General features: G+C 36.7%; 1 protein-coding gene across 3 annotated transcripts in view; it reads left to right on the top strand.

Moving 5' to 3' along the window:
- The window catches only part of ADAMTSL1 (ADAMTS like 1), a 382,509-nt gene that overhangs the window by 251,178 nt on the left and 107,945 nt on the right, over positions 1-23,386 (top strand). For all 3 annotated transcript variants that reach the window (XM_015849101.2, XM_015849102.2, XM_015849103.2), the window contains 3 exons: positions 4,919-5,045; positions 10,184-10,258; positions 12,944-13,101. In XM_015849101.2, coding sequence (XP_015704587.1) covers positions 4,919-5,045; positions 10,184-10,258; positions 12,944-13,101 — 360 coding nt within the window. The remainder of the gene's footprint in view (positions 1-4,918; positions 5,046-10,183; positions 10,259-12,943; positions 13,102-23,386) is intronic.

Genomic DNA, 23,386 nt, shown 5'->3' on the forward strand with positions numbered 1-23,386 from the left:
GGTGTTTTGGACCCAGTTGAAACAGTGGCTCAAATCCAAAACTTTCTTCAGCTGAGCAGTGACAATCTACACAGTTCTCAGATTGAGCCCCACATTACTATGGATGTGAAGGGCAACTTTGTTTTTCTCAGATTCTCAGAACTACTTGTGTTTGAACTGCAGACATGCCCTTTGAAAAACAGAGAGATTTATTTATAATTGGCTAGATTTGCAAGCTTTCTTTATTACATTATTTCCTGCCCAGGGTTTCTTAATACTGAATAGAAATGATTATGAAAACTTCTTACTTCAGGGCATTTCCAGACTAGCAGGGCTGAAGTAGAACCTGTCATTGCTGGTCCAGTTTTATTTCTGGAAAAATCTGCTGAGCTGAGGCAAAGTTCAAGTCCAGAAGGGGAATACATACACATATAACATTCATGCATGCACTTAGTGAGTTTGTTCCAAACTCTCTGTTGTTGGACTTTCAGCTGAAAGCCTTTAAAGTGTACATAAGCAGTTCTGTTAACTTGATAACTTTTTTTCCTGCAACATTTCTTTTTCTGTAAAATGAGTCTTGTAAAAATTAATTTATGTACCTAAGAGTCAGGAATATCCCTGCTTTTCTATTTTGCCAACTTACTGGTTGTCAGTGGAGTAAAACTGGGAGTGGGGGGAGAATCAAACTCAGCATGGAGTGTGGGACTTCAGCCTAAAATGTAATATGGAATCTTTACCTCTGAGCTGAGCTGTGGTATCTTATGCCAGAAAACAATACAGGCTCAGCCAACTGAGGATTAGATGTTATTATTCTGGCTTTTTGTTGCTAACTTTTTTATGCTAAACCCATAAGGAGAATAGAAGTTAGCCAACTTGAGAGTATACGCTGTCAGAGGATGAGATGGTCAAGAACTGGTCAGGGAGCTGCTGCTAGCCTGTGATTTCCTCAGTACTCTGGTACTGCATGGCTGACATCTTTCACACACCGTGAAAAGTCTGAGACCTCCAGAGCTCTACTTCTTCAGTTTCTACTGCTATTTGGGCATTTAACCACAGCTTAATGGGTACACCTTTAAAAAGAGCTTCATCCAAAGTCTATCGGACTTATAGGTGTATTTACTTGATTTCAGTGAGGTTTGGATTATGCTGTCAGGGAACTGGAGTTGCTTCTGACATTTTGTGTGGTAACAATCTGCTGTTCAAACCTCTGACCACACTTTGACTATTTGAAACTCCAAAGATTTCAGTGTGGAAAGTCTGTGCTTCATTACCCTGCTTAAAGTGGAGGAAGAGTAAAGTGTAATAAAAATGAGTATGAAAACTGCTTACTTCAGAACATTTCTAGGCACAATGGGTTGTAGTAATCCATTTTTTATTCCTGGTGGGGGCTTCCTTCTCAGCACTTTATGGATCGAAAAATACTTCATTTCCCTAAACCCCCCAGGATATATTAAGATTAAGACTAGAATACATTGGAAAAGGAAGTTTCCATCCCACAGAAACTTCAGAATTTCAACATTGGTTCCAGTTTGAAACTCAGATGAGAATTTGACATTTCAGAGCTTTTCAGGGAGTGAAATATTCCTCAGACCTTTGATTCACGAATGTCAGCATTTATTTCAATCTGTGTCCACCAAGCCATTGATCTGAGCTGTGGACTGAAGGCACAATATCCCTATTCACTTCTTTGCCTGCTAACCCAGCAGTGTCTTCCTGGAACTTCTTTTCATGATGAGTCTTGAACAGTTTCTAGTCAAATCCATCAATAGCTCAGCGGCCTGCTAGGCTTTTCTAGTTCTGCTGCCTAAGTTAACTTACTTTTTCTGACAGATGGATCTCACCCACTGGGCTGTATCTTGAGCATCATCCATTGCAATCATTATTCCAAAACATATTCTCTATGTTTTGTTCATACTGCAAGATGTTGCAAGAAACAACTATGCCTTCCATGCTAATTTTCTGTTCATAAAGACATTATTATTCCCCTCATAAACAGTAATTCAGTTTTTCTGTGTCCAACTCCTTATTTTCATAAGAGCGCAGCCTATATACTACTTTCTTGTAAGAGCAAGAAAGAAGCAATGTAAGAGATTTGAAGCAATGTTTCTGATTCTGAAGCACCTAGGAATCCATTGATAATACTACCAAGCTTTTTGGTAGGTGTAATTATCTCCACATGACTGAAGAAGGATTTGCTTCAGTAGTTAAGGTTGGAGGTTGGGGGGGGTAGAGGGAAGCAAAGCTGTAAGTGGGGAAGTTTTAAAGTTCGATTTATTTATTTATTTATTTCAGGTATTAGTTCAGCTAATCATAAAGATTATTTAATGCAAATATAACACATATTCCCAGAGCTCTAGATATCTATCAGGACAGATAATCTAATTGTGTGCTAACTAAAAATCTGTCTACAAACCTGGGGAGAAAGTAAATTTATTTCATTTTATCAAAGTTTCTGAAAGTATACAGTTATTTGAGAGATTTTACCAAGCACAGGAAGATGTTCATTTTCTCTAAATACTATTTAAATTTTGATATTCACAAGAGATCTCCATTTGTTTAATACTTCCATTGGAATTCAACATTTACCATAAAATAAGGATTTTATATTTTTGCTACAAACTGGCAATAGATATCAGTTTCAGAAAGAACAATGAACTTCAGTATAACTTTGTTTAACATCTGAGATTTTCTTAGTGGTTAAATATACTAGTTGTGACCTAGCCCCAAATAGCTGAATTTATAAATAAACTTTAATCAAAGCACAGACTGTAGTAACGTGTGAGTTGATATTTCAGAAAGCAAAAAAGCCTTTAATGTCAAAGGCTGTTTGTCTCATACCTGAGTTTCATGTCCAGCTCTTTTCACATCCAGGCAGTTCACATGTTCATGGGTAAAACCATGTGGATTTGGATACCATTCTGGACTGAATCATTGAGTGAATATAAACTATGTTATGGACAAGTATTAAAAGGAATTTTGGCATTTCCACTGATACCTGTTATCTTCAGGAGAACTATTCTTATTCAAAGTGCTAATGAACTCAGGTAATGCACTTGAAGGAACGTCATCTGAGTTGGTGGTATAGTGTCAGACTGTTTACAGACCACGCAAATCATATTTTTCTTTACAGAAACAGTCATAAAAATAAAGCAAATCACTCTCTCAATGTAAAAGGTAGTTCTCTCCTTGTATGATATTCAGAAAAATAAGTCTTACATGATATCCCTGATAGATTACATATATACCTGTAATTGGAAGATTTGAATGGAGTAGTCACAGTCAAGATAATCTTAATTTGGGTTCAGCTTCATAATGTGCCATGGTGGTTTCCATATGATAAAGTACCTCTTGCAGTCTTGGTGTGGCCAGTTTTTTAGAGAAATGTATCATTTTCGCATGACTATTACTCCCTTAGCCTTCATTAGTTCCTCTGGAGACCTTATAATATAAGGTAGAAGCCTGGGGGTGTTGACCCAATTCTGGATGAGTAGAAATGGGAAAAGTCAAACTTGAATTTAACCTATAGTGTTTGAAATTCAATTAAGTATGATATAAATGTGATAGATAACCAAGGAAAATGCTATTGTATCACTAGTAAAGTAGTGATGTTAGAAATGTTATTTTTAGCAATGAATTTGCTAGAAGGAAATACCAAGTATTAATTGAAGCCTACATTTTACAGGCAAATGCTAAGGAACTGTCAAAACCACAAGTACAGTGAGCTGTAGCAGTGGTCTCCAATTGTGCCCTCACAGATTTGCACAAGTAAAACAAGTTAGTCTGAATGTTTAAGTATGCAAGTTACACAGCTTTTAGGAGCCTGGAGGATAAGTACCCTTAAGTGTTTCTGAGACTCAGTTCTCTGATTTTAACTGAAGCTCACAGATGCAGGAAATTTTAAAGCTGAAAAATGCACTTTATTTTAAATTCCCTGTGTATATATATTCTCTCTGGCTAAGAGTCTTAGCACAAACTTCTTAGAAGCAGAATTTATACACAGTTACTTTTTCATTGCTTACTTTACATGCCAGAATGCTAGAAGGCTTTTCTTTTCTGATATGTATGAAGATAATTATAAACTGTATGAACTTGCATAATTTCTTGCATTTCATCTATTTATGTATAAAATGTATAACTTGGATCCAGAATTCAAAGTTCAGAAAAGAGACTGATATTAGCAGTTTGCACAATAAATTTATATCCCATTTATTTAGTTTCAAATGTATTACGTTATAAATTTATATTTCATTCACCTAGGATCTATATCTTTTTTGTGAATTTAGAGGCCTACATCATCTATTCAAGATTTAAAATTTTGGAAAAAAAAAAAAACAACATTTACACAAAAGTGTAAAACCAGTTTCAGCATCTGATTCTGAGTTCTTTTGTTTTGAACATTCCTTCTTTTATCAGTTCTTAAACAAAGTCTGAATGCAGGCATTGACTGTGTGGAATGGGATTATTGTCAGACATAATTAAAACCACATGGTTTTTCCAACTGTACAGCAGGTAAAATTTCCCTGAGATCTCAGTATGTTACTGTCATCAATCTTTGTTTCTCTGTGTTGCTCATTTGTTTTATATATCTGCTCTCTGAGTCTCCATCTTCTTACCTACTTCATAGATATTACTTTTTGAAACTGTAAGTGTAGTTTCTGATGGACCCTGACCACAAACTGTTGACAGTGCAAGGAAAAAACAACCCCCAACAATACTCCTTTCTTTGTCTGTACTGCAAAAGCTATTGAGTACTAACCTGCTCACTATCTCATTTCTGAAACTCCAAGCCAGATTTACTCAGCCTCGTTCTTTGTTAATGTACCTTATGGCTCTCTAGAGATTTTGAGAGAGAAAATTGGTGGCAATTAGTAGCAGAGATGGATGAAGCAGTCAGTAAGTACATGCCTATTTTGAACTACATATCTTTGTATCTTGCCAGATTGTTGGCTGTGACCGCAAGCTGGGAAGCACCGTCAAGGAAGATAACTGTGGGGTCTGCAACGGTGATGGGTCCACATGCCGGCTGGTTCGAGGCCAGTATAAGTCCCAGCTCTCAGCAAATAAAAGTAAGCTGCTCCTTCTGGTAAAGTGCCATCTTCACTTCTTACTAAAATATATATACTTCTAGAATGCATCTTTCACCCCGCTATTCATCAGGCAGTTGAATGATCATGATCAGACTAGATGTACTCATCATTTCTTCCCTGTTTAGGCAAGAATTAATGCTTGCTCACTCTATAACTCTGACTGAGGGAATGGACAGATTGTTGTGGAGAGCCATCACTGACGCATTCCCTGTTTAATCTCACTACCTTGGAGTAAGCCAAAGAATGAGAAGAGCTGGCTCAGCACCCTGCTAAGGCTGTATTAGCTGGCTGCATAGAACCCAGTCCATGATGTGCTGAAAAATATCTTATCCTGCCCTCAGAGCAAAAAGGAGTACTAAACAGGGATGGTGGTACCATCCTCTCTCTCTCTCTCTCTCTCTCTCACACACACACACACACAAGGAAAGAAAAAGAAATTAAGAAAAGGGAAGGGAAGGGGAGAGGAGAGGAGAGGAGAGGAGAGGAGAGGAGAGGAGAGGACGAGGAAGGAAGGAGAAGGTAGGAAGAGGAGAGGAGAGGAGACGAGAGGAGAGGAAGAGAGGATAGAGGAGAGGAGAGATGAGGAAGGAGAGGAAGAGGGAGGAAGTGGAGAGGAGAGGAGAGGAGAGGAGGGAGAGAGAGAGGAGATGAGAGGAGAGGACGAGGAGAGGAAGAGAAAAGAAAAGAAAAGAAAGAAAGAAAAGAAAAAAGAAAAAGAAAGAAAGAAAAGAAAAGAAAAGAAAAGAAAAGAAAACGAAAAGAAAAGAAAAGAAAAGAAAATAAAAAGAAAGAAAAGAGCGAAAAAGAAAAGCGAAAAGAAAAGAGAAAAGCGAGAACATAAGAAAGAAGAGAAACGGAGGAAAGATACAATGACAGGAAAGGCAAAACCAGGAAAGGATATATACAAAGGAAGAAAGAAGGAGAAAGAAGAAAGGAGAAAGGAAAAGGAGAAAGGAGAAAGGAAGAAGGAAGGAAGAAGAAAAAGAAAGAAGAAAGGAAGAAAGGAAAGGAAGAAGGTAGAAAGAGAAAGAAAGGTAAGAACGGAAGAAAGGAAGAAAGGAAGAAAGGAAGAAAGGAGAAAGGAAAGAACAGGAAGAAAGAAAGAAGAAAGAAAGAAAGAAAGAAAGACAGAGAAAGAAAGAAAGAAAGAAAGAAAGAAAGAAAGAAAGAAAGAAAGAAAGAAAGAAAGAAAGAAAGAAAGAAAGAAAGAAAGAAAGAAAAGAAAAGAAAAGAAAAGAAAAGAACTTTTGTGGACAAAGGAAATAATTTGCAGAGATTTAGGAATGGAATTTCACGTCACTGTAGCTGTTTCTCCAGTATGCACAAACTGATTTAGAAATCTCCAGGATGCTTGAGATTTGATAGTATTTGAAGATTTTTTTCAGCAAACATCTTTTCCTCCAGGAATAATTTGCTATTTCTCAGTTCCTTTTTAGTAAAACAGTGTTCAAATCATTAAATCATTGTGCAGGAATGAAGTAGATAATTAGATTGTGTGCACACTATGTGGCTTTCTTTTTCTTTTTCTTTTTTTTTTTTTTTTTTTTTTTGTAAAGATGGGTGTTGTTATGTGAATTTTGAATACAGAACAAGTGAATGTTTCTTTAAGTTGGCTTCTCACAAATGTTAGGGCACAGTTGCTTCAGATTTCCATCACATGTGTGCCAGTATGAATTCTTTATGAGGTTGTCCTCCAAAAATTCCAAAATGTACATCCTATGAAAAATGGGAGCATTTAAATTCTGAAAAGCTGTTAAAAATCTAACCTGTGTTTATTTACTATGCGTATCCTATACAACACTAATCAGATAGCCATCACTTTGATTCTTTTCTCTCTCATAGCTCCCTGTTAATTTGTAACTGTGGGTGAGTCTAAGTAAACATTTCTGGTATCAAGACTTAATTTATTTCCTGAAATGATATTTGATTTGCCAATAGCTTAATTCCAAATAATTTCTATAAAATAATGCTTATTTCTCAGGAATGATGTCTAACTTTTTCTTGCTGTTAGACATTAACAGGTTTTGCAAACCAGACTGAATGTCTTGTAACTTAAGAAGAGATACTAACTATCAGAAGAGATACTTTGCAGCAGTGACTAGACATCAGCAGAGATATTCTGTGAGATCACCTCGGGTTTTTACTTACAGAATTAATTTTCAAGGACTGTTCTAGGGAAATTGGACAGTGACTTTTATAGCAACACTGCTTCAGTAGTTTCTGAAATTATTTATATCTCAAAGCCATCCCAGACACAATCTTGTTCTCTTCATACTGAATTCATTTTCTCCTGGTGCTTATATCCAGTTTCTTTGTCTGTGCTGTTTATACCATGCCAATGCATAGGAGGACAGTAGTAGAAAGAAATTCATAAAGCTTTTAAACATTTAGCATTTGTTATGGGAACAGCTTCCTTAGTACTTATAGGAATAGTGTATGTCTCCCAGTGGCCTCAGGTACAGAAGCATAGCAGGGTAGGAGGCAGTATGACTTCAAATTCTCTTCTATATTTTTATGGAAAAGAAAGCACCTGTTCCTGTGATTTGTTGTAGTTCTTCTTATTATTATTAAGAAAATTACCCCTCAGCCTCTACTGCTTCTGTTTTGTGAAAACAGGAAGCACAGTGATAAGCAGAAATCTCACTGAGCATTTCTTCTTTGCAGTTGGATTTGATGATCTTTGAGGTCTTTTCCAACCTGAGTAATTCTATGATTCTACAATTCTCACATCATAGAATGTGAGAATGTGAGAGCTATACATGAAGTATAGTTCTAGCAGCACACAGAGGCAAAAGAGACATAAAAAGAATATATGATGTACAAGCTTGCATAACCTTTAAAATTCCTGATTTTACTGAAACATATAAATGAGTTGTTAACTCTCGAGCACAGAGTCTATAACTGAGAGACTATCAAATAATAATAAAGTCATGGTTCTGGTTTTAACAATGGCTTGTAGGAAGACAATTAACACACTTTCTGAAAAAGAAAAATTATTGTTTCTCCAAACTCATTCTACTAAACATGATATATACAGCAAGGTGATGATATATTCATGTTTGCTGCTTCCCCCCCCCCCCCCCCCCCCCCCACACACACAGGATTAAAGCCGTTTATTTTATTTGGCGTCATCTTGAATATTAGTGCCAAAGTGGCAGCAATAAAATAAACAGTGAAATACCAACGTTTAATAAATTCTGCTAGATTTGAATGCTGTTTTCTCAAACAGAAAATTTGAAATCTGTATTGAAATGAAAGATGTCTGGTTTTGTTCATTAGTGTGATAACAGCAAAGTGTACAAGCACAAACTGTGCTGAACAGAGTTTAATCCCACTGCTTCAGAAGTCATAGGAGGCACTGGATAACCTGAGCAAAGGTAACAGATCAGAATTTTAAAATGGAGTTTGATTTAATATTAAAACAGATTTACACTTCCCTGCTTCACCACACACACCAATTCAAAGACTTAGCAGATTCATCTTAAAAGGAGACAGAGTGAAACAGACAGCTACAGATTACTTTTAAAATCCAGAAATGGTTATAAAGGAGTTCAGGCGTGTGAAGCACAAGCACAGAGATTACCTACATGTCCTGTGACACTCAGCAGTTTATCAGACTGTCTGCATGGCCACCTTTATTTTGATACTAAAAGGCCACAGAAGCATTGGATATTTCATCATTTTCGTAGCACTCTCCAAGTTAAGAGAGTCAGAAATTCCTATGGCACATGACTGAATTTAAAATTTAAGAGAGTTCTGGTTCATGCATTTGAAATATTATAAAATTTTGAATTATGAAATATTATAGGTTTGGATGAATGAACATGTTTATTTTAAAGAAGTTCCCCTTTTTTTATTTTGTCCTTTTCCTGCCCCTTCCCTTTGCTCTTCAACTTAAAATTACATTAGTTACTATTTTGCTGGTAAGTGAGAATCCTGATTTAAGTTAAAATACTTTTCTGGGTTTAGAACAGTTCTCATTTTGCTCTCGTATGTTTTTAGAAAGTTATGGTCATGCATAACCCACATCTTTGGTTAATAGTGCACATTTATGGATTGAGTTAGCCTTACCTGACAAAGTTACATGTTTCTCTGAAAGAAGAGCTAGGGGTCTTGCTAGGGAGGGATTATGTGACACAAACATGAGCACAGTTCTTATGAACAGATAGTGAAAGAGGCATTGTTCTTCTCACGCATACCACCTCCCCAAAAAATCTGTTAGCCATGCATGTTTTCTCTCCCAATTTGTAGTAATAGGAGGCAGAAAAGACAGGGAAAGGTGAACTGACAGTCTAAACCAGCAGATTAGACCAGGTCATTGCCTTTTGCGCATCCATTCCCGTAGCCTAGCTTAGAATTTGGAGCATTTTCATGTCACACCTTCCCTTCCCGTCTCCCTTCATAATGTTACTGAGGTTGCTAAATGTTCATAAATGCTCACCAAACCAGCTTTCACACAGTGTGCACTGAGCAGCTAGTTCATTCTCAATTTACAAAGCTACTAAACTACTAAGAATTCACAGGTACAAGATCTTGCTCTGAGCATACTTGGCCTCTGTTTTTCATTGGCTTTTTCTTAGTGAGATGGAAAGGGAAGCAGAATTACAGTAATTCTAGTCATTATCAAAAAAGATGTGAAAAAGAAGGCATGTGTGAGCAGTGGGTAATTGCCACAGAACATAGGCAATGCGTCATGGAGAAGCTGTGGATTCCAGCTGGGAAAGCTGAAGGGAAGGGCAGTTTTGCTGATTATCAAAATAGACTTATGCTTCCCTGCTTCACCGCAAAGACCTCTTTAAAAGACTTGGGATGATCTTAAGTGGAGCCATGGTGAAATAGATAGCTATTCGTTAATTTGAAATCCAGAAATAGTTGTAAACAAGTTGAGAATAAAGAAAATCAATGCAATTGAGTTCCTCAAAGTAGAAGATTTTTAATCATATTTAATAACAGGGTTCTGTTTCAGAAATTTGTAGAGTTTTTTGTTTGTTTGTTTGTTTTAACTTATTCCAGAAGCTGTTTTTCTGACTTTTCTTTAGGCATCTATTTCACTATTTATTTGAAAACTGACAGGAAATTCTGTTTGTTTACTTTGTGCATTTTTACCTTCCCCACAGTGGTCGATACAGTGGTTGCTATTCCCTATGGAAGCAGACATATTCGCCTCGTGCTGAAAGGGCCCGATCATTTATGTAAGTAGAAAAAGTGCACATTTGTTTAAGAAAGCCTTGCAAACCCTCAGTGCTCTGTTTATAGTGTGGTGTCTGGTTTCCCTCTCTGAAATCAATGATTTCGACACAGGGGTGAGTCCTGCCCTCAGAAGCTCTCCCTGGACCCAGTTGCATCAGCGATTCATGCTAATTTCAGAGCAAAGCCTGGCCAGCATTGTAGAATCCTTTTCTCCTCCATAATTTTTCCTTCATTTGTGTTTGCTTATCCTTTGGCTGGCTCACTTGGTGCCAAGTTCCTTTGTTTAAAATTAATAAAATATATCCCACTGAGTGAAGAAATATCGAGGACAGTAAAGTATAAGCTTCCCTACAGCCAAGTTTAGCCATCAGCTGCTCATGACTTTAACACATGTTTCTGTTATGATAATCTCTCTCACTCCAGTAGATACACAGATATACAAAAAATTACAGTGAGAAGATCAACAGCAGCATGCAGATGTCAGACCGTGTGCTTTAGGAGTGATGTTGCTCCAGAGAGTGAAGCCCCTTGACTGCTGCTATCCCATCACTTGGTAGCTACAATACACTTTCCCTACTTCGTCTCACATGGAGATGTGCATTGCAGAAACCCCTCTGAGAGAAGAGTCTTAAGTATTTGAGAGTATACTGGGAGAGCTGTAGGCAAATCCATTTCTTTCCTGGATAGAAACTCCCTGCAAAAGAAACTCTTACTTTCCAGTGCAGTAGATATTCAGTCACAAGCTGCTCCTTTTTTCATTGGCAGCAAACACAGTAGTGTTGGTAAAAGGGACTTGCACTCGGGGAAAAAAAAGAAAAAGAAAAAGAAAAAGAAAAAGAAAAAGAAAAAGAAAAAGAAAAAGAAAAAGAAAAAGAAAAAGAAAAAGAAAAAGAAAAAGAAAGAGGGAGGAAGGAAGAAGAAGGCAGAGAGACAAAGGAAAAGAAAAAGAGAAGAAAAGAAGGAAGAAAAGAAGAGAATATAAAGAAAGGAAAGAAGAAGAGAAAAAGAAAAAGAGATAGAAAAAGAAAAAGAAGAAAAAGAAAAGAAAAAGCCACAAACCAATGCCCTCAGGCAGTGGTGCATAACATCTTAGAAACACAATTTATTGTCAGACAAGTAGGACTACCTTTCTCCTTTTCCAGAACTCAGTAATGCCTCTCCTGCAGCACAGACCAGTCAGAGCCCAATCTGCTTATCAGTGTAAATACAATCATGATAGCAAAATCACAAAATCATTCCCAGTTTTCCTAGACTTTTTCTGCCCAAAGTACTTAGACTCAGTGGAAAGATAAGCGATGGTTTATCTGTACTGTTCAGTGTACAATGCTTGTGTTGAGAAAGCAATAAGCATGCCATAGTGTTTTAATGATTGCTTAGATTTCAAGTATGAATAATGATCAGCAAATTACAGTTTATAAATTAAGAAAAAACATGTAATGTTTTTCTTAAAAGATCTAATGTTGCAAGTACTTCAGTTTTAAGTAGCCCTTTAAGCACACCAGCACTGTTCCAGTATGGTTATTATTTCTTTCCCAGTACATGATTTGCATTCTTATTTCCTTTCCTCTCTTTTCTCTCAGGTAGAAAAGAAAATCTTATTTTTACTCTAATATTTTCTTTTTTTTTTTTTTTTCTGTGAAATTGACCTGTAAGACAGCTTAGAGAGAAAAGAGATTTGAGAAGAGGCGAAACTTAAGCTGTTTTCACTCAGACCATATCACGTTTCAGGACAAATAAGATTTGAATCAGCAAGGTCTGCCTGAGTCATTGCTTGAGATTTAGATGAACTGCTCTCTGTAAACATGAATAAACCCAGATACGTCTCTTTCTTGTTTCAGACGTCTCCATGAATCTTTCTGTTCACCCATGAAAGGATTTTATAGATGTATGAGCTGCAGTTCATTTGGGGATGGGAGTATTTTGCCCTGTGAACTTTGGTTGTGGGAGAAGTCAACAGGAGTCCAATTACATATACACAAGTCTTAAAACCATCTTTATCCCTGGTACACACGGTCCTGTCCAGAAATAACTATAAAGCCAAGTGTATCACAAAGGAAGAGACTAGTCTTCCTGAAAACCAAGGAATTCATTAATATGGAGCAAATTCTTAGTGTACTGCCTCAGCAACATCCTTCTTGAGTTAATTCCCATGACCCACCCTGGAAACCAGCCTAATTACTGCTGTTATCTTTTTCCTCTAATTAACTTAATACATGCTGATGAAACTATTTCTCCCACTTACTCTCTCTCAAAATATTGCTCCATCTCGGGTTAATAGTATGGCCCCATTTATTTCAGACTATCTCTTGGTTGCTTTCGTCTAGAAAATTTTCTATATAACTTCACAAACACATTCAAAAGGATTACAGCTTTTCATGACAAAATGCACCTTCACTTTGAATGATTATACAAAACAGTATACTGATGAACGTGCTTTAAGGAGTAATCTGAACTTGATGGGGACATTAACTAGGTGGTGGAACAGGTCCATATTCTGATTATTAACTTCCATTTACTAAATGACTTGTATGATCACTAATTTAGGAAGAAAATCTGCTTCACTACCCTACCATTTTCATTTATTTCTTTATTTATTCTGTTCCCAGTTACTGTTGTTTCAAATTATAATGCTCTGGATTGCTGTTTCAAATTATAATGCTCTGGATTACTGTTAATTTGTTTGTCAGATTTGGAAACCAAGACTCTCCAAGGTGTTAAGGGTGAAAACAACCTCAGCTCCACAGGTTCCTTCATTGTGGACAATTCTAGCATTGACTTCCAGAAGCTTCCTGACAAGGAGATACTGAAAATATCTGGGCCTCTCACTGCAGACTTCACTATCAAGGTGAGGGTCATCAACCAAATGTGCTTCTTAAAGCAATATAAAATGACAAACGCCACAAGATGTAGTAGAGAGATGAACATTTATTTAGTTAGTTAGTTAGTTAGTTAGTTACTTCAATTTTCCAGTAGATAATTCTCACAAAGCCAAATCCAGATTGTTTATTGAACTCTGATAGTAATTCTTTATAACTAATTATCTGATGAAAGCTTCATTGAACACCCTCAGAAAATAGACTGTTAATGAAAAGAAGGGCATATCTAATAACTGCCCCACAGAGAGAAGATGAACTCACTGCAAGAAATGGCAGATTACTTTAGAGACTGTATGCAGTTTGCTTGGTTGACAGAAAGAAAGAAAATCCATCCTTTTGGTCCATAATTTGTGGGATTTATACCAGTGTAATTACATAAAAGACTATTCAAGAGTGGAGAATGAGATCCCCAACTTCCAAATTAAAAGGGATGAGTTTGGTAGAAAAGTCATTGTGTCATTTCAGAGTTCTGCTTTGTGTTTCACTGGTAATAAGAATCAAATTGTTTCCTCCCATTAGACCGCTTCTATTCTTCCAGGTAATGTAAAACACATTGCTGGAAGCAATGCATATATTCCGTAGGAAAACACATACAAAAATGAACATTTGGGAATTGCAATAAAATAAATCCTTTTCCAGTAGGTACGAAGAACCTGAAGGATTTCAGCTGTAAAACTGTAAAACCTATATCATGTCCAGTACTACATAGGTTTTCACCATGGGCCCCAGAGGTAGATGATATTTGCTTTAACCTAGAGATGATGGAAATTAGGAATTTGAACAGTAAACTACAAAATTCAGTAGTTCATGGGATTTGGCTGAGCTAGACTGGCATAGAATTTGTTGTCTTGACTGTGAGCAGAGCCATGTGGACTGTCCTCTGTCCCTCTTGGTATGATAGCAGCACAATAATCAAGCAGAAATTATCAGGACTAGTTCACAGAGCAAAGCCTGACCTGAAGAATGCAGAGTTTTTTACTCGAAGTTCAAAATGAATATGCTTCAATAAAACATATGCTAGCCACCTAAAAATATCCAAAATACTGTGCTACAGATTATACCCAGATAATGAAAAATAGTGATGCAAAGAGAGCTGCTTACTTTTCATTACTTGCGCAGCTATGGATTAACACTGCCTGGTTAGTTAGAGCATACGTGATGGTGTGGACCAAAATGACATGTTAAAAAAGGGACAGGACTGTGATTCTGGTATTTACACTGTTCTCTTGTATGAGAGGGGGAAATAGCTTTATCCCTTGGAGCTTACAAATCCTTCTCTATCAAAAACAAAGTAAAGTACTGAGAAGTTACATGAAGGGCTTTACTGTGGTGCTAGCAGGATATTTTTGGTGCAAAGATTTTCTTGTCTGAAAAGCAGTTTTTATGTAAACAGATCTAGATGAATTTGTGGCTGGATCAGAGCTGTGATTTGAGGATCATTGTCTCCAGAATCACTGTTTTTCATCCTTCTCATTTATTCCTGAATGTTCTCATTCAGTGAGGTCAAGTATACCTGGAAACAGCTCAGAAGTAGATTTGTTGTTTGTTTATTTGTAATGTAGGATGCTTTAAAATTGCAAGAAGAAACTTGCTGCTCTTGTAGGATCTGAATTGTATAGCTGCTAAAATGCTCAACTTTGTGAGTGGTACATTCTTTGCTTGCTATACACCTGACAGTCTTTTCACAGGAAATGTAAATCATGAAAATGATTTAGTAAAACATCAGCTCATTTTCTTTCTTCTTACTCTTATGAGGGTGTTAGCAAAAAATGAGGAAAAAAAAAAAACAACAAAAAAAAAACCTTGAGTTTTTAACATCCTTAGTTTTTTCTGTTCCTAACTTGACAATAGTAAGCCTTTAATATAAACAAAATGTACTGTTTCAAATGCAGAAGACAAGAAAGAATTACCAGCACGCTTCCACTTGAATTTGATTGCTAAAATTCTGAGTACTACCCTGTTTGTTTGTGGGTTTTGAGTTCTTTTGTTGTTGCTTTTTTTTTTTTTAATTCAAAATTCTGAATCAAATAAATGGGTATTTTTTTCAAGGAAAATGATCAGTTTTCATAAAATGTTGGTGAGATGAAGTTCAGTTTCACATGGAAGTCTTGCTGTCTGACAGTATGGTCTAGAGAACAGTGTAGTAATGTCACATAGTTAATCATGTGTTTCACTGTCAAAACTGCCATCAGTCTGTGATTTTACCAAGGTCGCATATTCACCTGTCTGTCCTGTCTGTCCTGGAAAGCTTCCTCTGTCTATACAATCTGATTCATGGAATCATGAGTCATCTCTTCCTTTTACATATCTGCAGAGTGAATTAAAAGTGTCAGATGGGGTCTATCGATGACAGTATAATGCTAATAGTGATTACTGAATGTTAATTTAAACAACCAGCACTGTGAATTTGAACCACCTGAGGTATAGTATTGCTGAAACAGGGATTGCCAGGGAAGAGTTAGGGCCAGCAAAGCACAGGCTGTTAGGGTTTGTCTTATGCTCTACATCTAAGTAGTTAGTGTCCAAGACCTATTTTGGTTAAGTGTTGATTAAGAGCTGTTGCCAGAAGAGACTACCAGTCTATATTTTGTGCTGATGCTAAGGATGGGTGCCTATTTCAGAGACAGTGCAGACTGGCTTATTTCAAGCAGAGTTACTGATGAGATTAGGATTTTGGCTGCTAGTTGTCCAACAAACCATAGCTAAGATAAAGGTCAAAACTGGATGTGGAATTACAAGGAACACTCATCCTATCCATTTAACTCTTATTTCAGTGGTGGTTTAGACAACCAGAAAATTCTCACAAAATAAACTCATTTGAATAGAGTCTATGTTAGCAAATGAAATATATATATATGTATATACTGGGGCTTAGCTTAGACTTCCTGGGACCTGCAAGGGCATGCTGGAGATCACACAGCTGGCAGATGCTTTTGAACTCCAACAGGATAAGGCCAAGACTGGATTAAATAATCTCTTCTGAACAAGAAATTTAGAGTGATTTAATTTGCTGAATGAAAGTTGAAGGAACTAGTCCTGCAAACACCGATATATTAGGGTTAAGATGTTTCTTATGAGCTAAAATTCAGTCTGTGTGAACAGAAATAGTCAGAACTAAGAGCTTAATTGTGGCTAAGTTATATTATCTGTCATCAGTGGAAAATGACCTAAGAACTTTGCAGAACCTTGGGATGGCCCACCAGAATATGGGCCTTTCATCATAAAACTATGCTACTTCCTGTGACTTGCTAAGGTCATTTCTCTTGAGTGAAAGCTGCAGGAAGTAATTCTTCAGCAAGGCCTGCATCACTGGATTTTATCCATCCATGTTTCATTTCAGTACCTATTTTATTTTATTTTATTTTATTTTATTTTATTTTATTTTATTTTATTTTATTTTATTATTTTATTTTCGTAAAAGCTAAATTGTAGCTTCCCAGTTTCCAAACTGTAATACAACTTTTGTAGTAATTTCTAGGTCAGGCCCACGCATAATGACCAGCCTTAAAAGCGACCTAAACTTATCTTGACTAACCTTTGTAACAAATTTACAAGGGTTCTCTATTTTTAATCCTGTTACATCAAGTGTGGCAAAATGCATGGGAAACCATGTAGTAATATTCCAAAAATTATGTATAATTTCTGTTTCAGACTCACCTTTATTTCTGATTCAATAAAAACGATTTCATTTAATAGCTATTTGAATAGGATTTTTCTTCTGGTCTATACATTCCACTTAATTTATGTATTATGGAACTGCAGTACTAGATCAAGTGAAAAGTCTGCTTCACTCATGTTTCTGTTTCAGAGAAGGACTGGTTTCATCTGCTGAAAGGACAAATTCAGGAAACAGATCAAAGTCACCGTCTATTTGCAGATTCTCCCTCATGGTCCTTATGTTGCATTTAATCAGCTATTTTTATTAACTCAAATGAGACAGTCCTTCAAGAGTTTCTCTAGGGCTTTTTACAGTGTATTTATCCTTTTTACAATATTTATAGTTTGTGTTTTAGTTTATGCTTTAGTTCTACAATGAATTCATTGCAGTGTGTAAAATAAGGTACATGTTATCCCAGTCTACAAGTAGTAAAAGATTATTGCCCTTCCCCTTTCTCCTTGCCTCCTCTATTTCAGACCTATGTGATCATATTGTAATTTATTCCTAATCTGAAGCATCCTATTAATTAATTTCTCCTACAAACTATGCTGGTACATACAATGGTTGTCCTTATTTTTCTAATCTGTCCTTTTTTTCTATTTCCACTATTATGTTTATATATTCATAACTTTTTAGTGATACACATAGAAATGTTACTGTTATTTAAATATATAATTTTATGTTATGGAAATATCTATTTGCATCAAGCCAATGTGCAGTTTGATAAACTATGAAAATAATTAAATGTTTATTTAATCAGGTGGTTGAAATGATAAATATTTATGCAACAGTGTAGGAGCGTGCAGAATTCCAAGTGTCTTCATTCAAAAATCTGAACCACTTTTTTCCAATTCTGAGAATCAGTCTTCTACCATTATATTCTTCGGCTGCTCCTAATCAAACTTCATGACCAATGTCATGCTGGCAATGTTACTGTTACTAATTACTGTTAGAATACTACTTACCTCTCTCTCCACTGACTTTCAACCAGGGGACATGAAAAACAAACAAACAAACAAAAAACTGTACTACAATAAATTTTTATGATCCCAACAAGGAAAATCTCAATATATTAATCTGTAAACCTTTAATGATATATCGTAAGCACATACATACATTGATTTGAAAGGTACTTCTCATCCTCATAGCTTCTACTTCATTTAAAAAAAGTATGTGAGAAGCAGGTAGCACTCCATTAGGCAACCTTAGCTGGGAAAAGAACCTACTAATCAAAGAATGAACTCTGCAGAGTAGGATCTGGGGGTCCTGGTGGCCATGTTGTCCATGAGCCAGCAGTGTGCTCTGGTAGCCAAGAAGGCTGATGGTGTCCTGGGGTACAGTAAGAGGAGCATGGCCAGCACGTCAAGAGAGGTGATCCTCCCCCTCTACTCTGCCCTGGACAGGCCTCATGTGGAGTACTGTTTCCAGTTCTGGGCTCCCCAGTACAAAAAAGACAGGGATCTCCTGGAGAGAGTCCAGCAGATGGCCATAAAGATGATAAAGGGCCTGGAGCTTCTCCCCTATGAGTAAATGCTGAGTAACCAGGATCTGTTCAGCCTTGAGCAAAGAAAACTGAGAAGTAATTTTATTAATAAGTATCTTAAGTGTAGGATTTAAAGGGACATTGCCAACCTCTTCAGTTCTGTGGGGACAGAATGAGGGAAAACAGTCAAAGCATAGGAAGTTCTGCACCAATATGTGAAGGAACTTCTTGCAGTGAGGGTGATGGAGCACTGGAACAGGCTGCCCAGGGAGGTTGTGGATTCTCCTTCTCTGGAGATACTCAAGACCCACCTGGATGCCTACCTGTGCAGCCTGCTATAGGGGGCCTGCTTTGCACGGGGGCTGGACTCGATGATCCCTAGAGGTACCTTCTAACCCGCACAGTTCTGTGATTCTGTGAATACAGGGTGTGTGGAGAAATAAATGTAAGTGAAAATCAATTTTAAAAATTGATGCAAGGGAGGTTCTAGAGTAATTCAGGTGTTCCTTTCTCTTTGGAGAAAGACTGATCTGTATATTGCATTCAGAACACAGATGAATTCTACTTTATTACACACTGTTCTCTCTTTCCTCTTTTCTATAACGTTCTATTAATCTTTTTAGCTGTTTTAGCATGCTGTTCTTTTCACAGCTTGTAATGATCCTATACCACTGTGAATGGTAGAAGCTAATGTAGAGGACTTTTTCATGCATAACAGGCATGTATAATTAATGTCCCCTACAGGCATAATTATTATCCATTTTTAATAGATTTGGTCAATCAAAGCTTTGAAGTCTTCTCATAGCTAGTTTCACTATTTACTACCATGCATAATTTATTTTTTTTTTCAATAGCAAACTTGTTCAATTCACTGTCAACCCTTTATTCTTTTCCTTTAGGAATCTGGCTAAGAGTATATGTCCTAGCATGCATCCTTGTGGGATTCCACAGTCCTTCCGCCAATATAAAAGCAGGCAGAATGACCTTTCTCTTTTACCCAGGCATCAATCCATGGCAAGATCTACTTAATTCTTGTGAATTTTCATTTGACAAGAAAACAAGAAGTCCTGTCTTAAAGCATTCCTTGGTGAAGTGGATTGATAAGCTTGGACACCATCACTCTTATCAGAGACCTAAAAGATTTCCACTCTTTTTCCTTTCCACCTACAAGCCAAATTCAGAGGCAGAGATTGCTGTTCTGCATTTCTGCAGATTACTCGTGAAGCATCTTCTAAATCTTCTGTTAAAATTTTATGTCTTGCTGTGGCTTCAACAATAGCTCTTTCATGAAAGTGAGCTAAATGGTGTCATACATGATTTCCATTCCTATACTCTTCAGAGGTTACATTATACTACTGAATTAATGCTTTCTGGATCTGGAGATTTGTTACCATTAATCTTACATTCGTGTTTAAAATATTGCTGGTCTAAAACCTACCTTGACATTTGCATTTGACACAGTACAGACAGATATGTCATTTTCTATTACTTTGTCAGGATGTATTGTGTATTATTTTTTCTGATATCCTTTACATTTCCAAAATTATCAGTTTCAAAAATTAATTACTTTTAAGTAACATAATACTTTGGCACCATTTTTTAATCAGTTTTTGTCATTACAAAAAAAAGTATTTTTGTGGAAAATACTGCCTTTTAATTATTTAATTTTTATTTTTATGACATATATGTCACAATATGATCTCAATTTTTTACATTAATTTCATAGATATTACCATGGTTAAATTAATGGTAATAAATATTCTGCACTACAGACTAATTATACTCAAGTTGCATTCTTTTACATGACTAACATGATGTTAGTGGTGAAATGTGTTTTCCATGGGGGAGTAGGGTGTTAACAGCAGCATCCACAGATTTTAGAACAGATGCAGCAAGGTAGGTTTTGGAATATTTGGCTTTGCTCTTGTCTCCTCATTTGAGAAGCTTCTGCTTCTGTTGTAATTTGTAGGGAATTCTGTACAGATTATCATAGTTCATAGAAGTAGCAGCTAATACAGTCATCTTCATTGCTGCCAGCTATGCTAGCCAATTCATTGTGTTGGCATTCTGTCTAGTTCTTTTGGAGGGAATTTCAGATAACATTTGAACCTTGAAAAGATTCTGTTTCTGTTTTCCATGTATTAGTTTAAAGGCTCTTTAAAAATTATCTTATCCATCTAAGGGTGACCTTATCTATCTTAATCCTAGTTTGGGGCATGGTAAGCAAGTCTGATTCTAAGATGCTTTACATAATCCATGGTAAATTGATGACAATGTAATTTCACTGTGATTTCTCTATCTGGCCTTGAACGTGGGTGGAGAAGTGGCAGAGAGCTGTCTTCCATTTATAAACAATACAGGGCTCTCATGATCAAGAGATAGATATCCAGAAATGTACAGCACACATGTTCCCTGGAGCTCAAAGGCGAAAGTCCTGTCAGCACTCTAGGGTAATTAACAGTCAAATTCAGGGGAATGATGATGCAGTCTTGTGTTATTGTGTTACACAATATGCTTGAAAACCTTCAGCTTCTCTCTCTGTATCTTTTATGTTGTTTAAAACAAGCCCATACAGTTATTTTCCATGACTCCTTTTTTGGCTTCAAGTACAAAATATGAACAGCAACAAATCTCTTGCACATCCTCTTTCCTTTTCAATGTAAGGTGTCACTGCATGAGAACAGGAATATCAAAGCACCCTAAGCAGAGAAAGGAAAGTGTTATACAGAAGCTGTGAGTTTACACATGCCACAAGAGGACAGTTCTCCACACCCTCATCCCCAGCTTTTTGTATATTATCTTAGAAGATTTCAACACTAAACTTGGTATTAATAAATCATACCCAAAGATTTGGGATTTGGCACTTGCATGAAAACATTTGTAATAATAGTGTGGAAAAACCATTTGAAGTTTCCTAATAACCATGTTGGCCTGGAGTTAGATCATAATACACTATATCAGATTTCACGAGACAAAGGACAATATGCAGTAATAACCCTCTTTCCCTGTCTTCTAGCTTAGGACACACACACACAAGAAGTAAGGTTTGTATTTTCTCCCTCCTCAGCACAACAATTTTGTTAAATGTGAACATATTACTGAATACACTTTTCATGAGTTAACCCTACAGTTAACACTCACAGCTTCTTGTTTATCCCTGCTGGTTATAAACTGCTGATTAAATTTGACAACCACCAAAGCAAATGACTATTGTGTTCTTCAGTAAATGTAGAGAAATGGTTCGGGCACATGCTGCCAAAATCAAGCATGGAAGGACTGGGTTTGGTGATTGTTGGTGACAGTTTTGTTTCTGGTTGGTTTTGATGGGTTGTTTTGTTTTGGTTTTGGTTTCTTTATGTGAACTGATTGAATTTAGAGGCTTCAGGAAAAACTTAATACAAAGATTAAATCAGATACTGCAGTTATGGTCATAGGAATGCTCAGAATGATTCAAAAAACACTATGCTGCCTTTTTATTTCAGTTCAGAAGTTTGTCGTTTTCATTAAATATGCTGTGGTTATCCCTAAAATCAGGACTGTTTTCTATCAGTCCTAAATGTTGGCTGAGCAACAGCTTGGACCTTTGTGGTGCCATTCTAGATAATATTTTATAAAATCCAGTGTAACAAAGCAGGTTACAGGCTATGGTTTTTTGAAGCTATTTTTACAAGAAAAATGCATTTCTAGTTGTGAGTTGCTGTAATCTTAGACAGCTAATTTTTGAAGGATAGACTGAGGACTGAAATTTGAACCAGCTCTTAACAACACTGTTGATATCCTTGGTGTTACAAATTAATGAGAGATGCACTGTTGTTCTGAACACTCCTAAATTCCCTGAAGCCTAGAAATCAAGGATGTTTCCCAGTGGACTGCAGTGCCCAAATGTAGAGTTGATTGCTCCACACTCTGAGTACTGCTGTTGTCTGCTATTAATATGTTTAGATATGATTTTATTTGCAAGCAAAATTAATGCCATTTTTTATGGTTCAGTGATCCAGGGACATAAGGATTCAAAACTCACTGTGATAGTAAGAGGGCTTTTTCAGCACTCACGTTTCTCATATTTAGCAGTATGTTGCAAATACAGCAAGGGTCAAAAATGTTACTGCACTCCAGATCTGAGTATTTCAATGTGTGGAAGTTAGCAACAAAAATTTCTTAAAGCACATAGCTGTCAAGTCTCACTTTCAGTCTTGCATGGCTTGGGCTGATGTTTTGCCCTGGATCAAGATCTTAGCTTTAGCAAACTGTCAAACAAAATTCAAAAAGACATTTTTGCTGCATGGAATCACCGTATTATTGTTCCTCTTCTGCTTACAGTATTCCTTAAAAAAATAAATGATACTGTGCATGCTTCTTTCACTTGCTTGTTTTGTATCATTTTAGCTCACTGCTATGGCTCACTGTAATGCTTTTCTGCCTGTGTTGTTATCATGGCTCTATGAGTGACCTCTACTTTGGACTGGAAAAGATGGACTTCTGCCTTTTCTCTGTGTCAGAACTGACAGATACTTCTGCAGACACATAGGAATAGTCTGCAGGGAGAGTAACTCTTCTGTCTTCCTGATTTTTTCACGTGAACTCTTCTTCATCTCTTTCCTTTTACAGTAGGCTCTATGTGAGCCCTCAGTCTGTTCTTCATGATTCAGTGAAGACCTATTGCTAAGTATGTTTTCTCAGTTTAAGAATCACCAATGATCCTTAAAAAACGAGGAGTAAGGGCAGAATTCTCCCCAGTCAACTCTTTTTCTACACATTTAGATATGAGACCTCCCTGAATGGCTTCAAGCACAGCAGAATATTTTTCCCAAGAGTGCACGAGGCTTTCATGAGCCCAGAAAGACCCTTCTGAAGTGTGTGATTAATGCACTATTCTCACACAAGGAATTAGATATCCTGTTTCTGACACACAAACTCATAACGATATTAAGCCATGCAGAAGGCCTCCCATTTGCTGAAGAAGCTGTATTGCTACAGCTGTATTTTTTTTTTCCTGTTGGGAGTATACGTCACTGTTTACTCTAATTAGAAAAGGGCAGCCTTAGTCTCAGCGGGCCAGATCTCTTTCAGCCCTCAATATATTCTGTAGTATTTTCATCTTCTTCCCTCTCTT

Source organism: Coturnix japonica, chromosome Z (genome assembly GCF_001577835.2).
Source record: "Coturnix japonica isolate 7356 chromosome Z, Coturnix japonica 2.1, whole genome shotgun sequence".
NCBI lineage: Eukaryota > Metazoa > Chordata > Aves > Galliformes > Phasianidae > Coturnix > Coturnix japonica.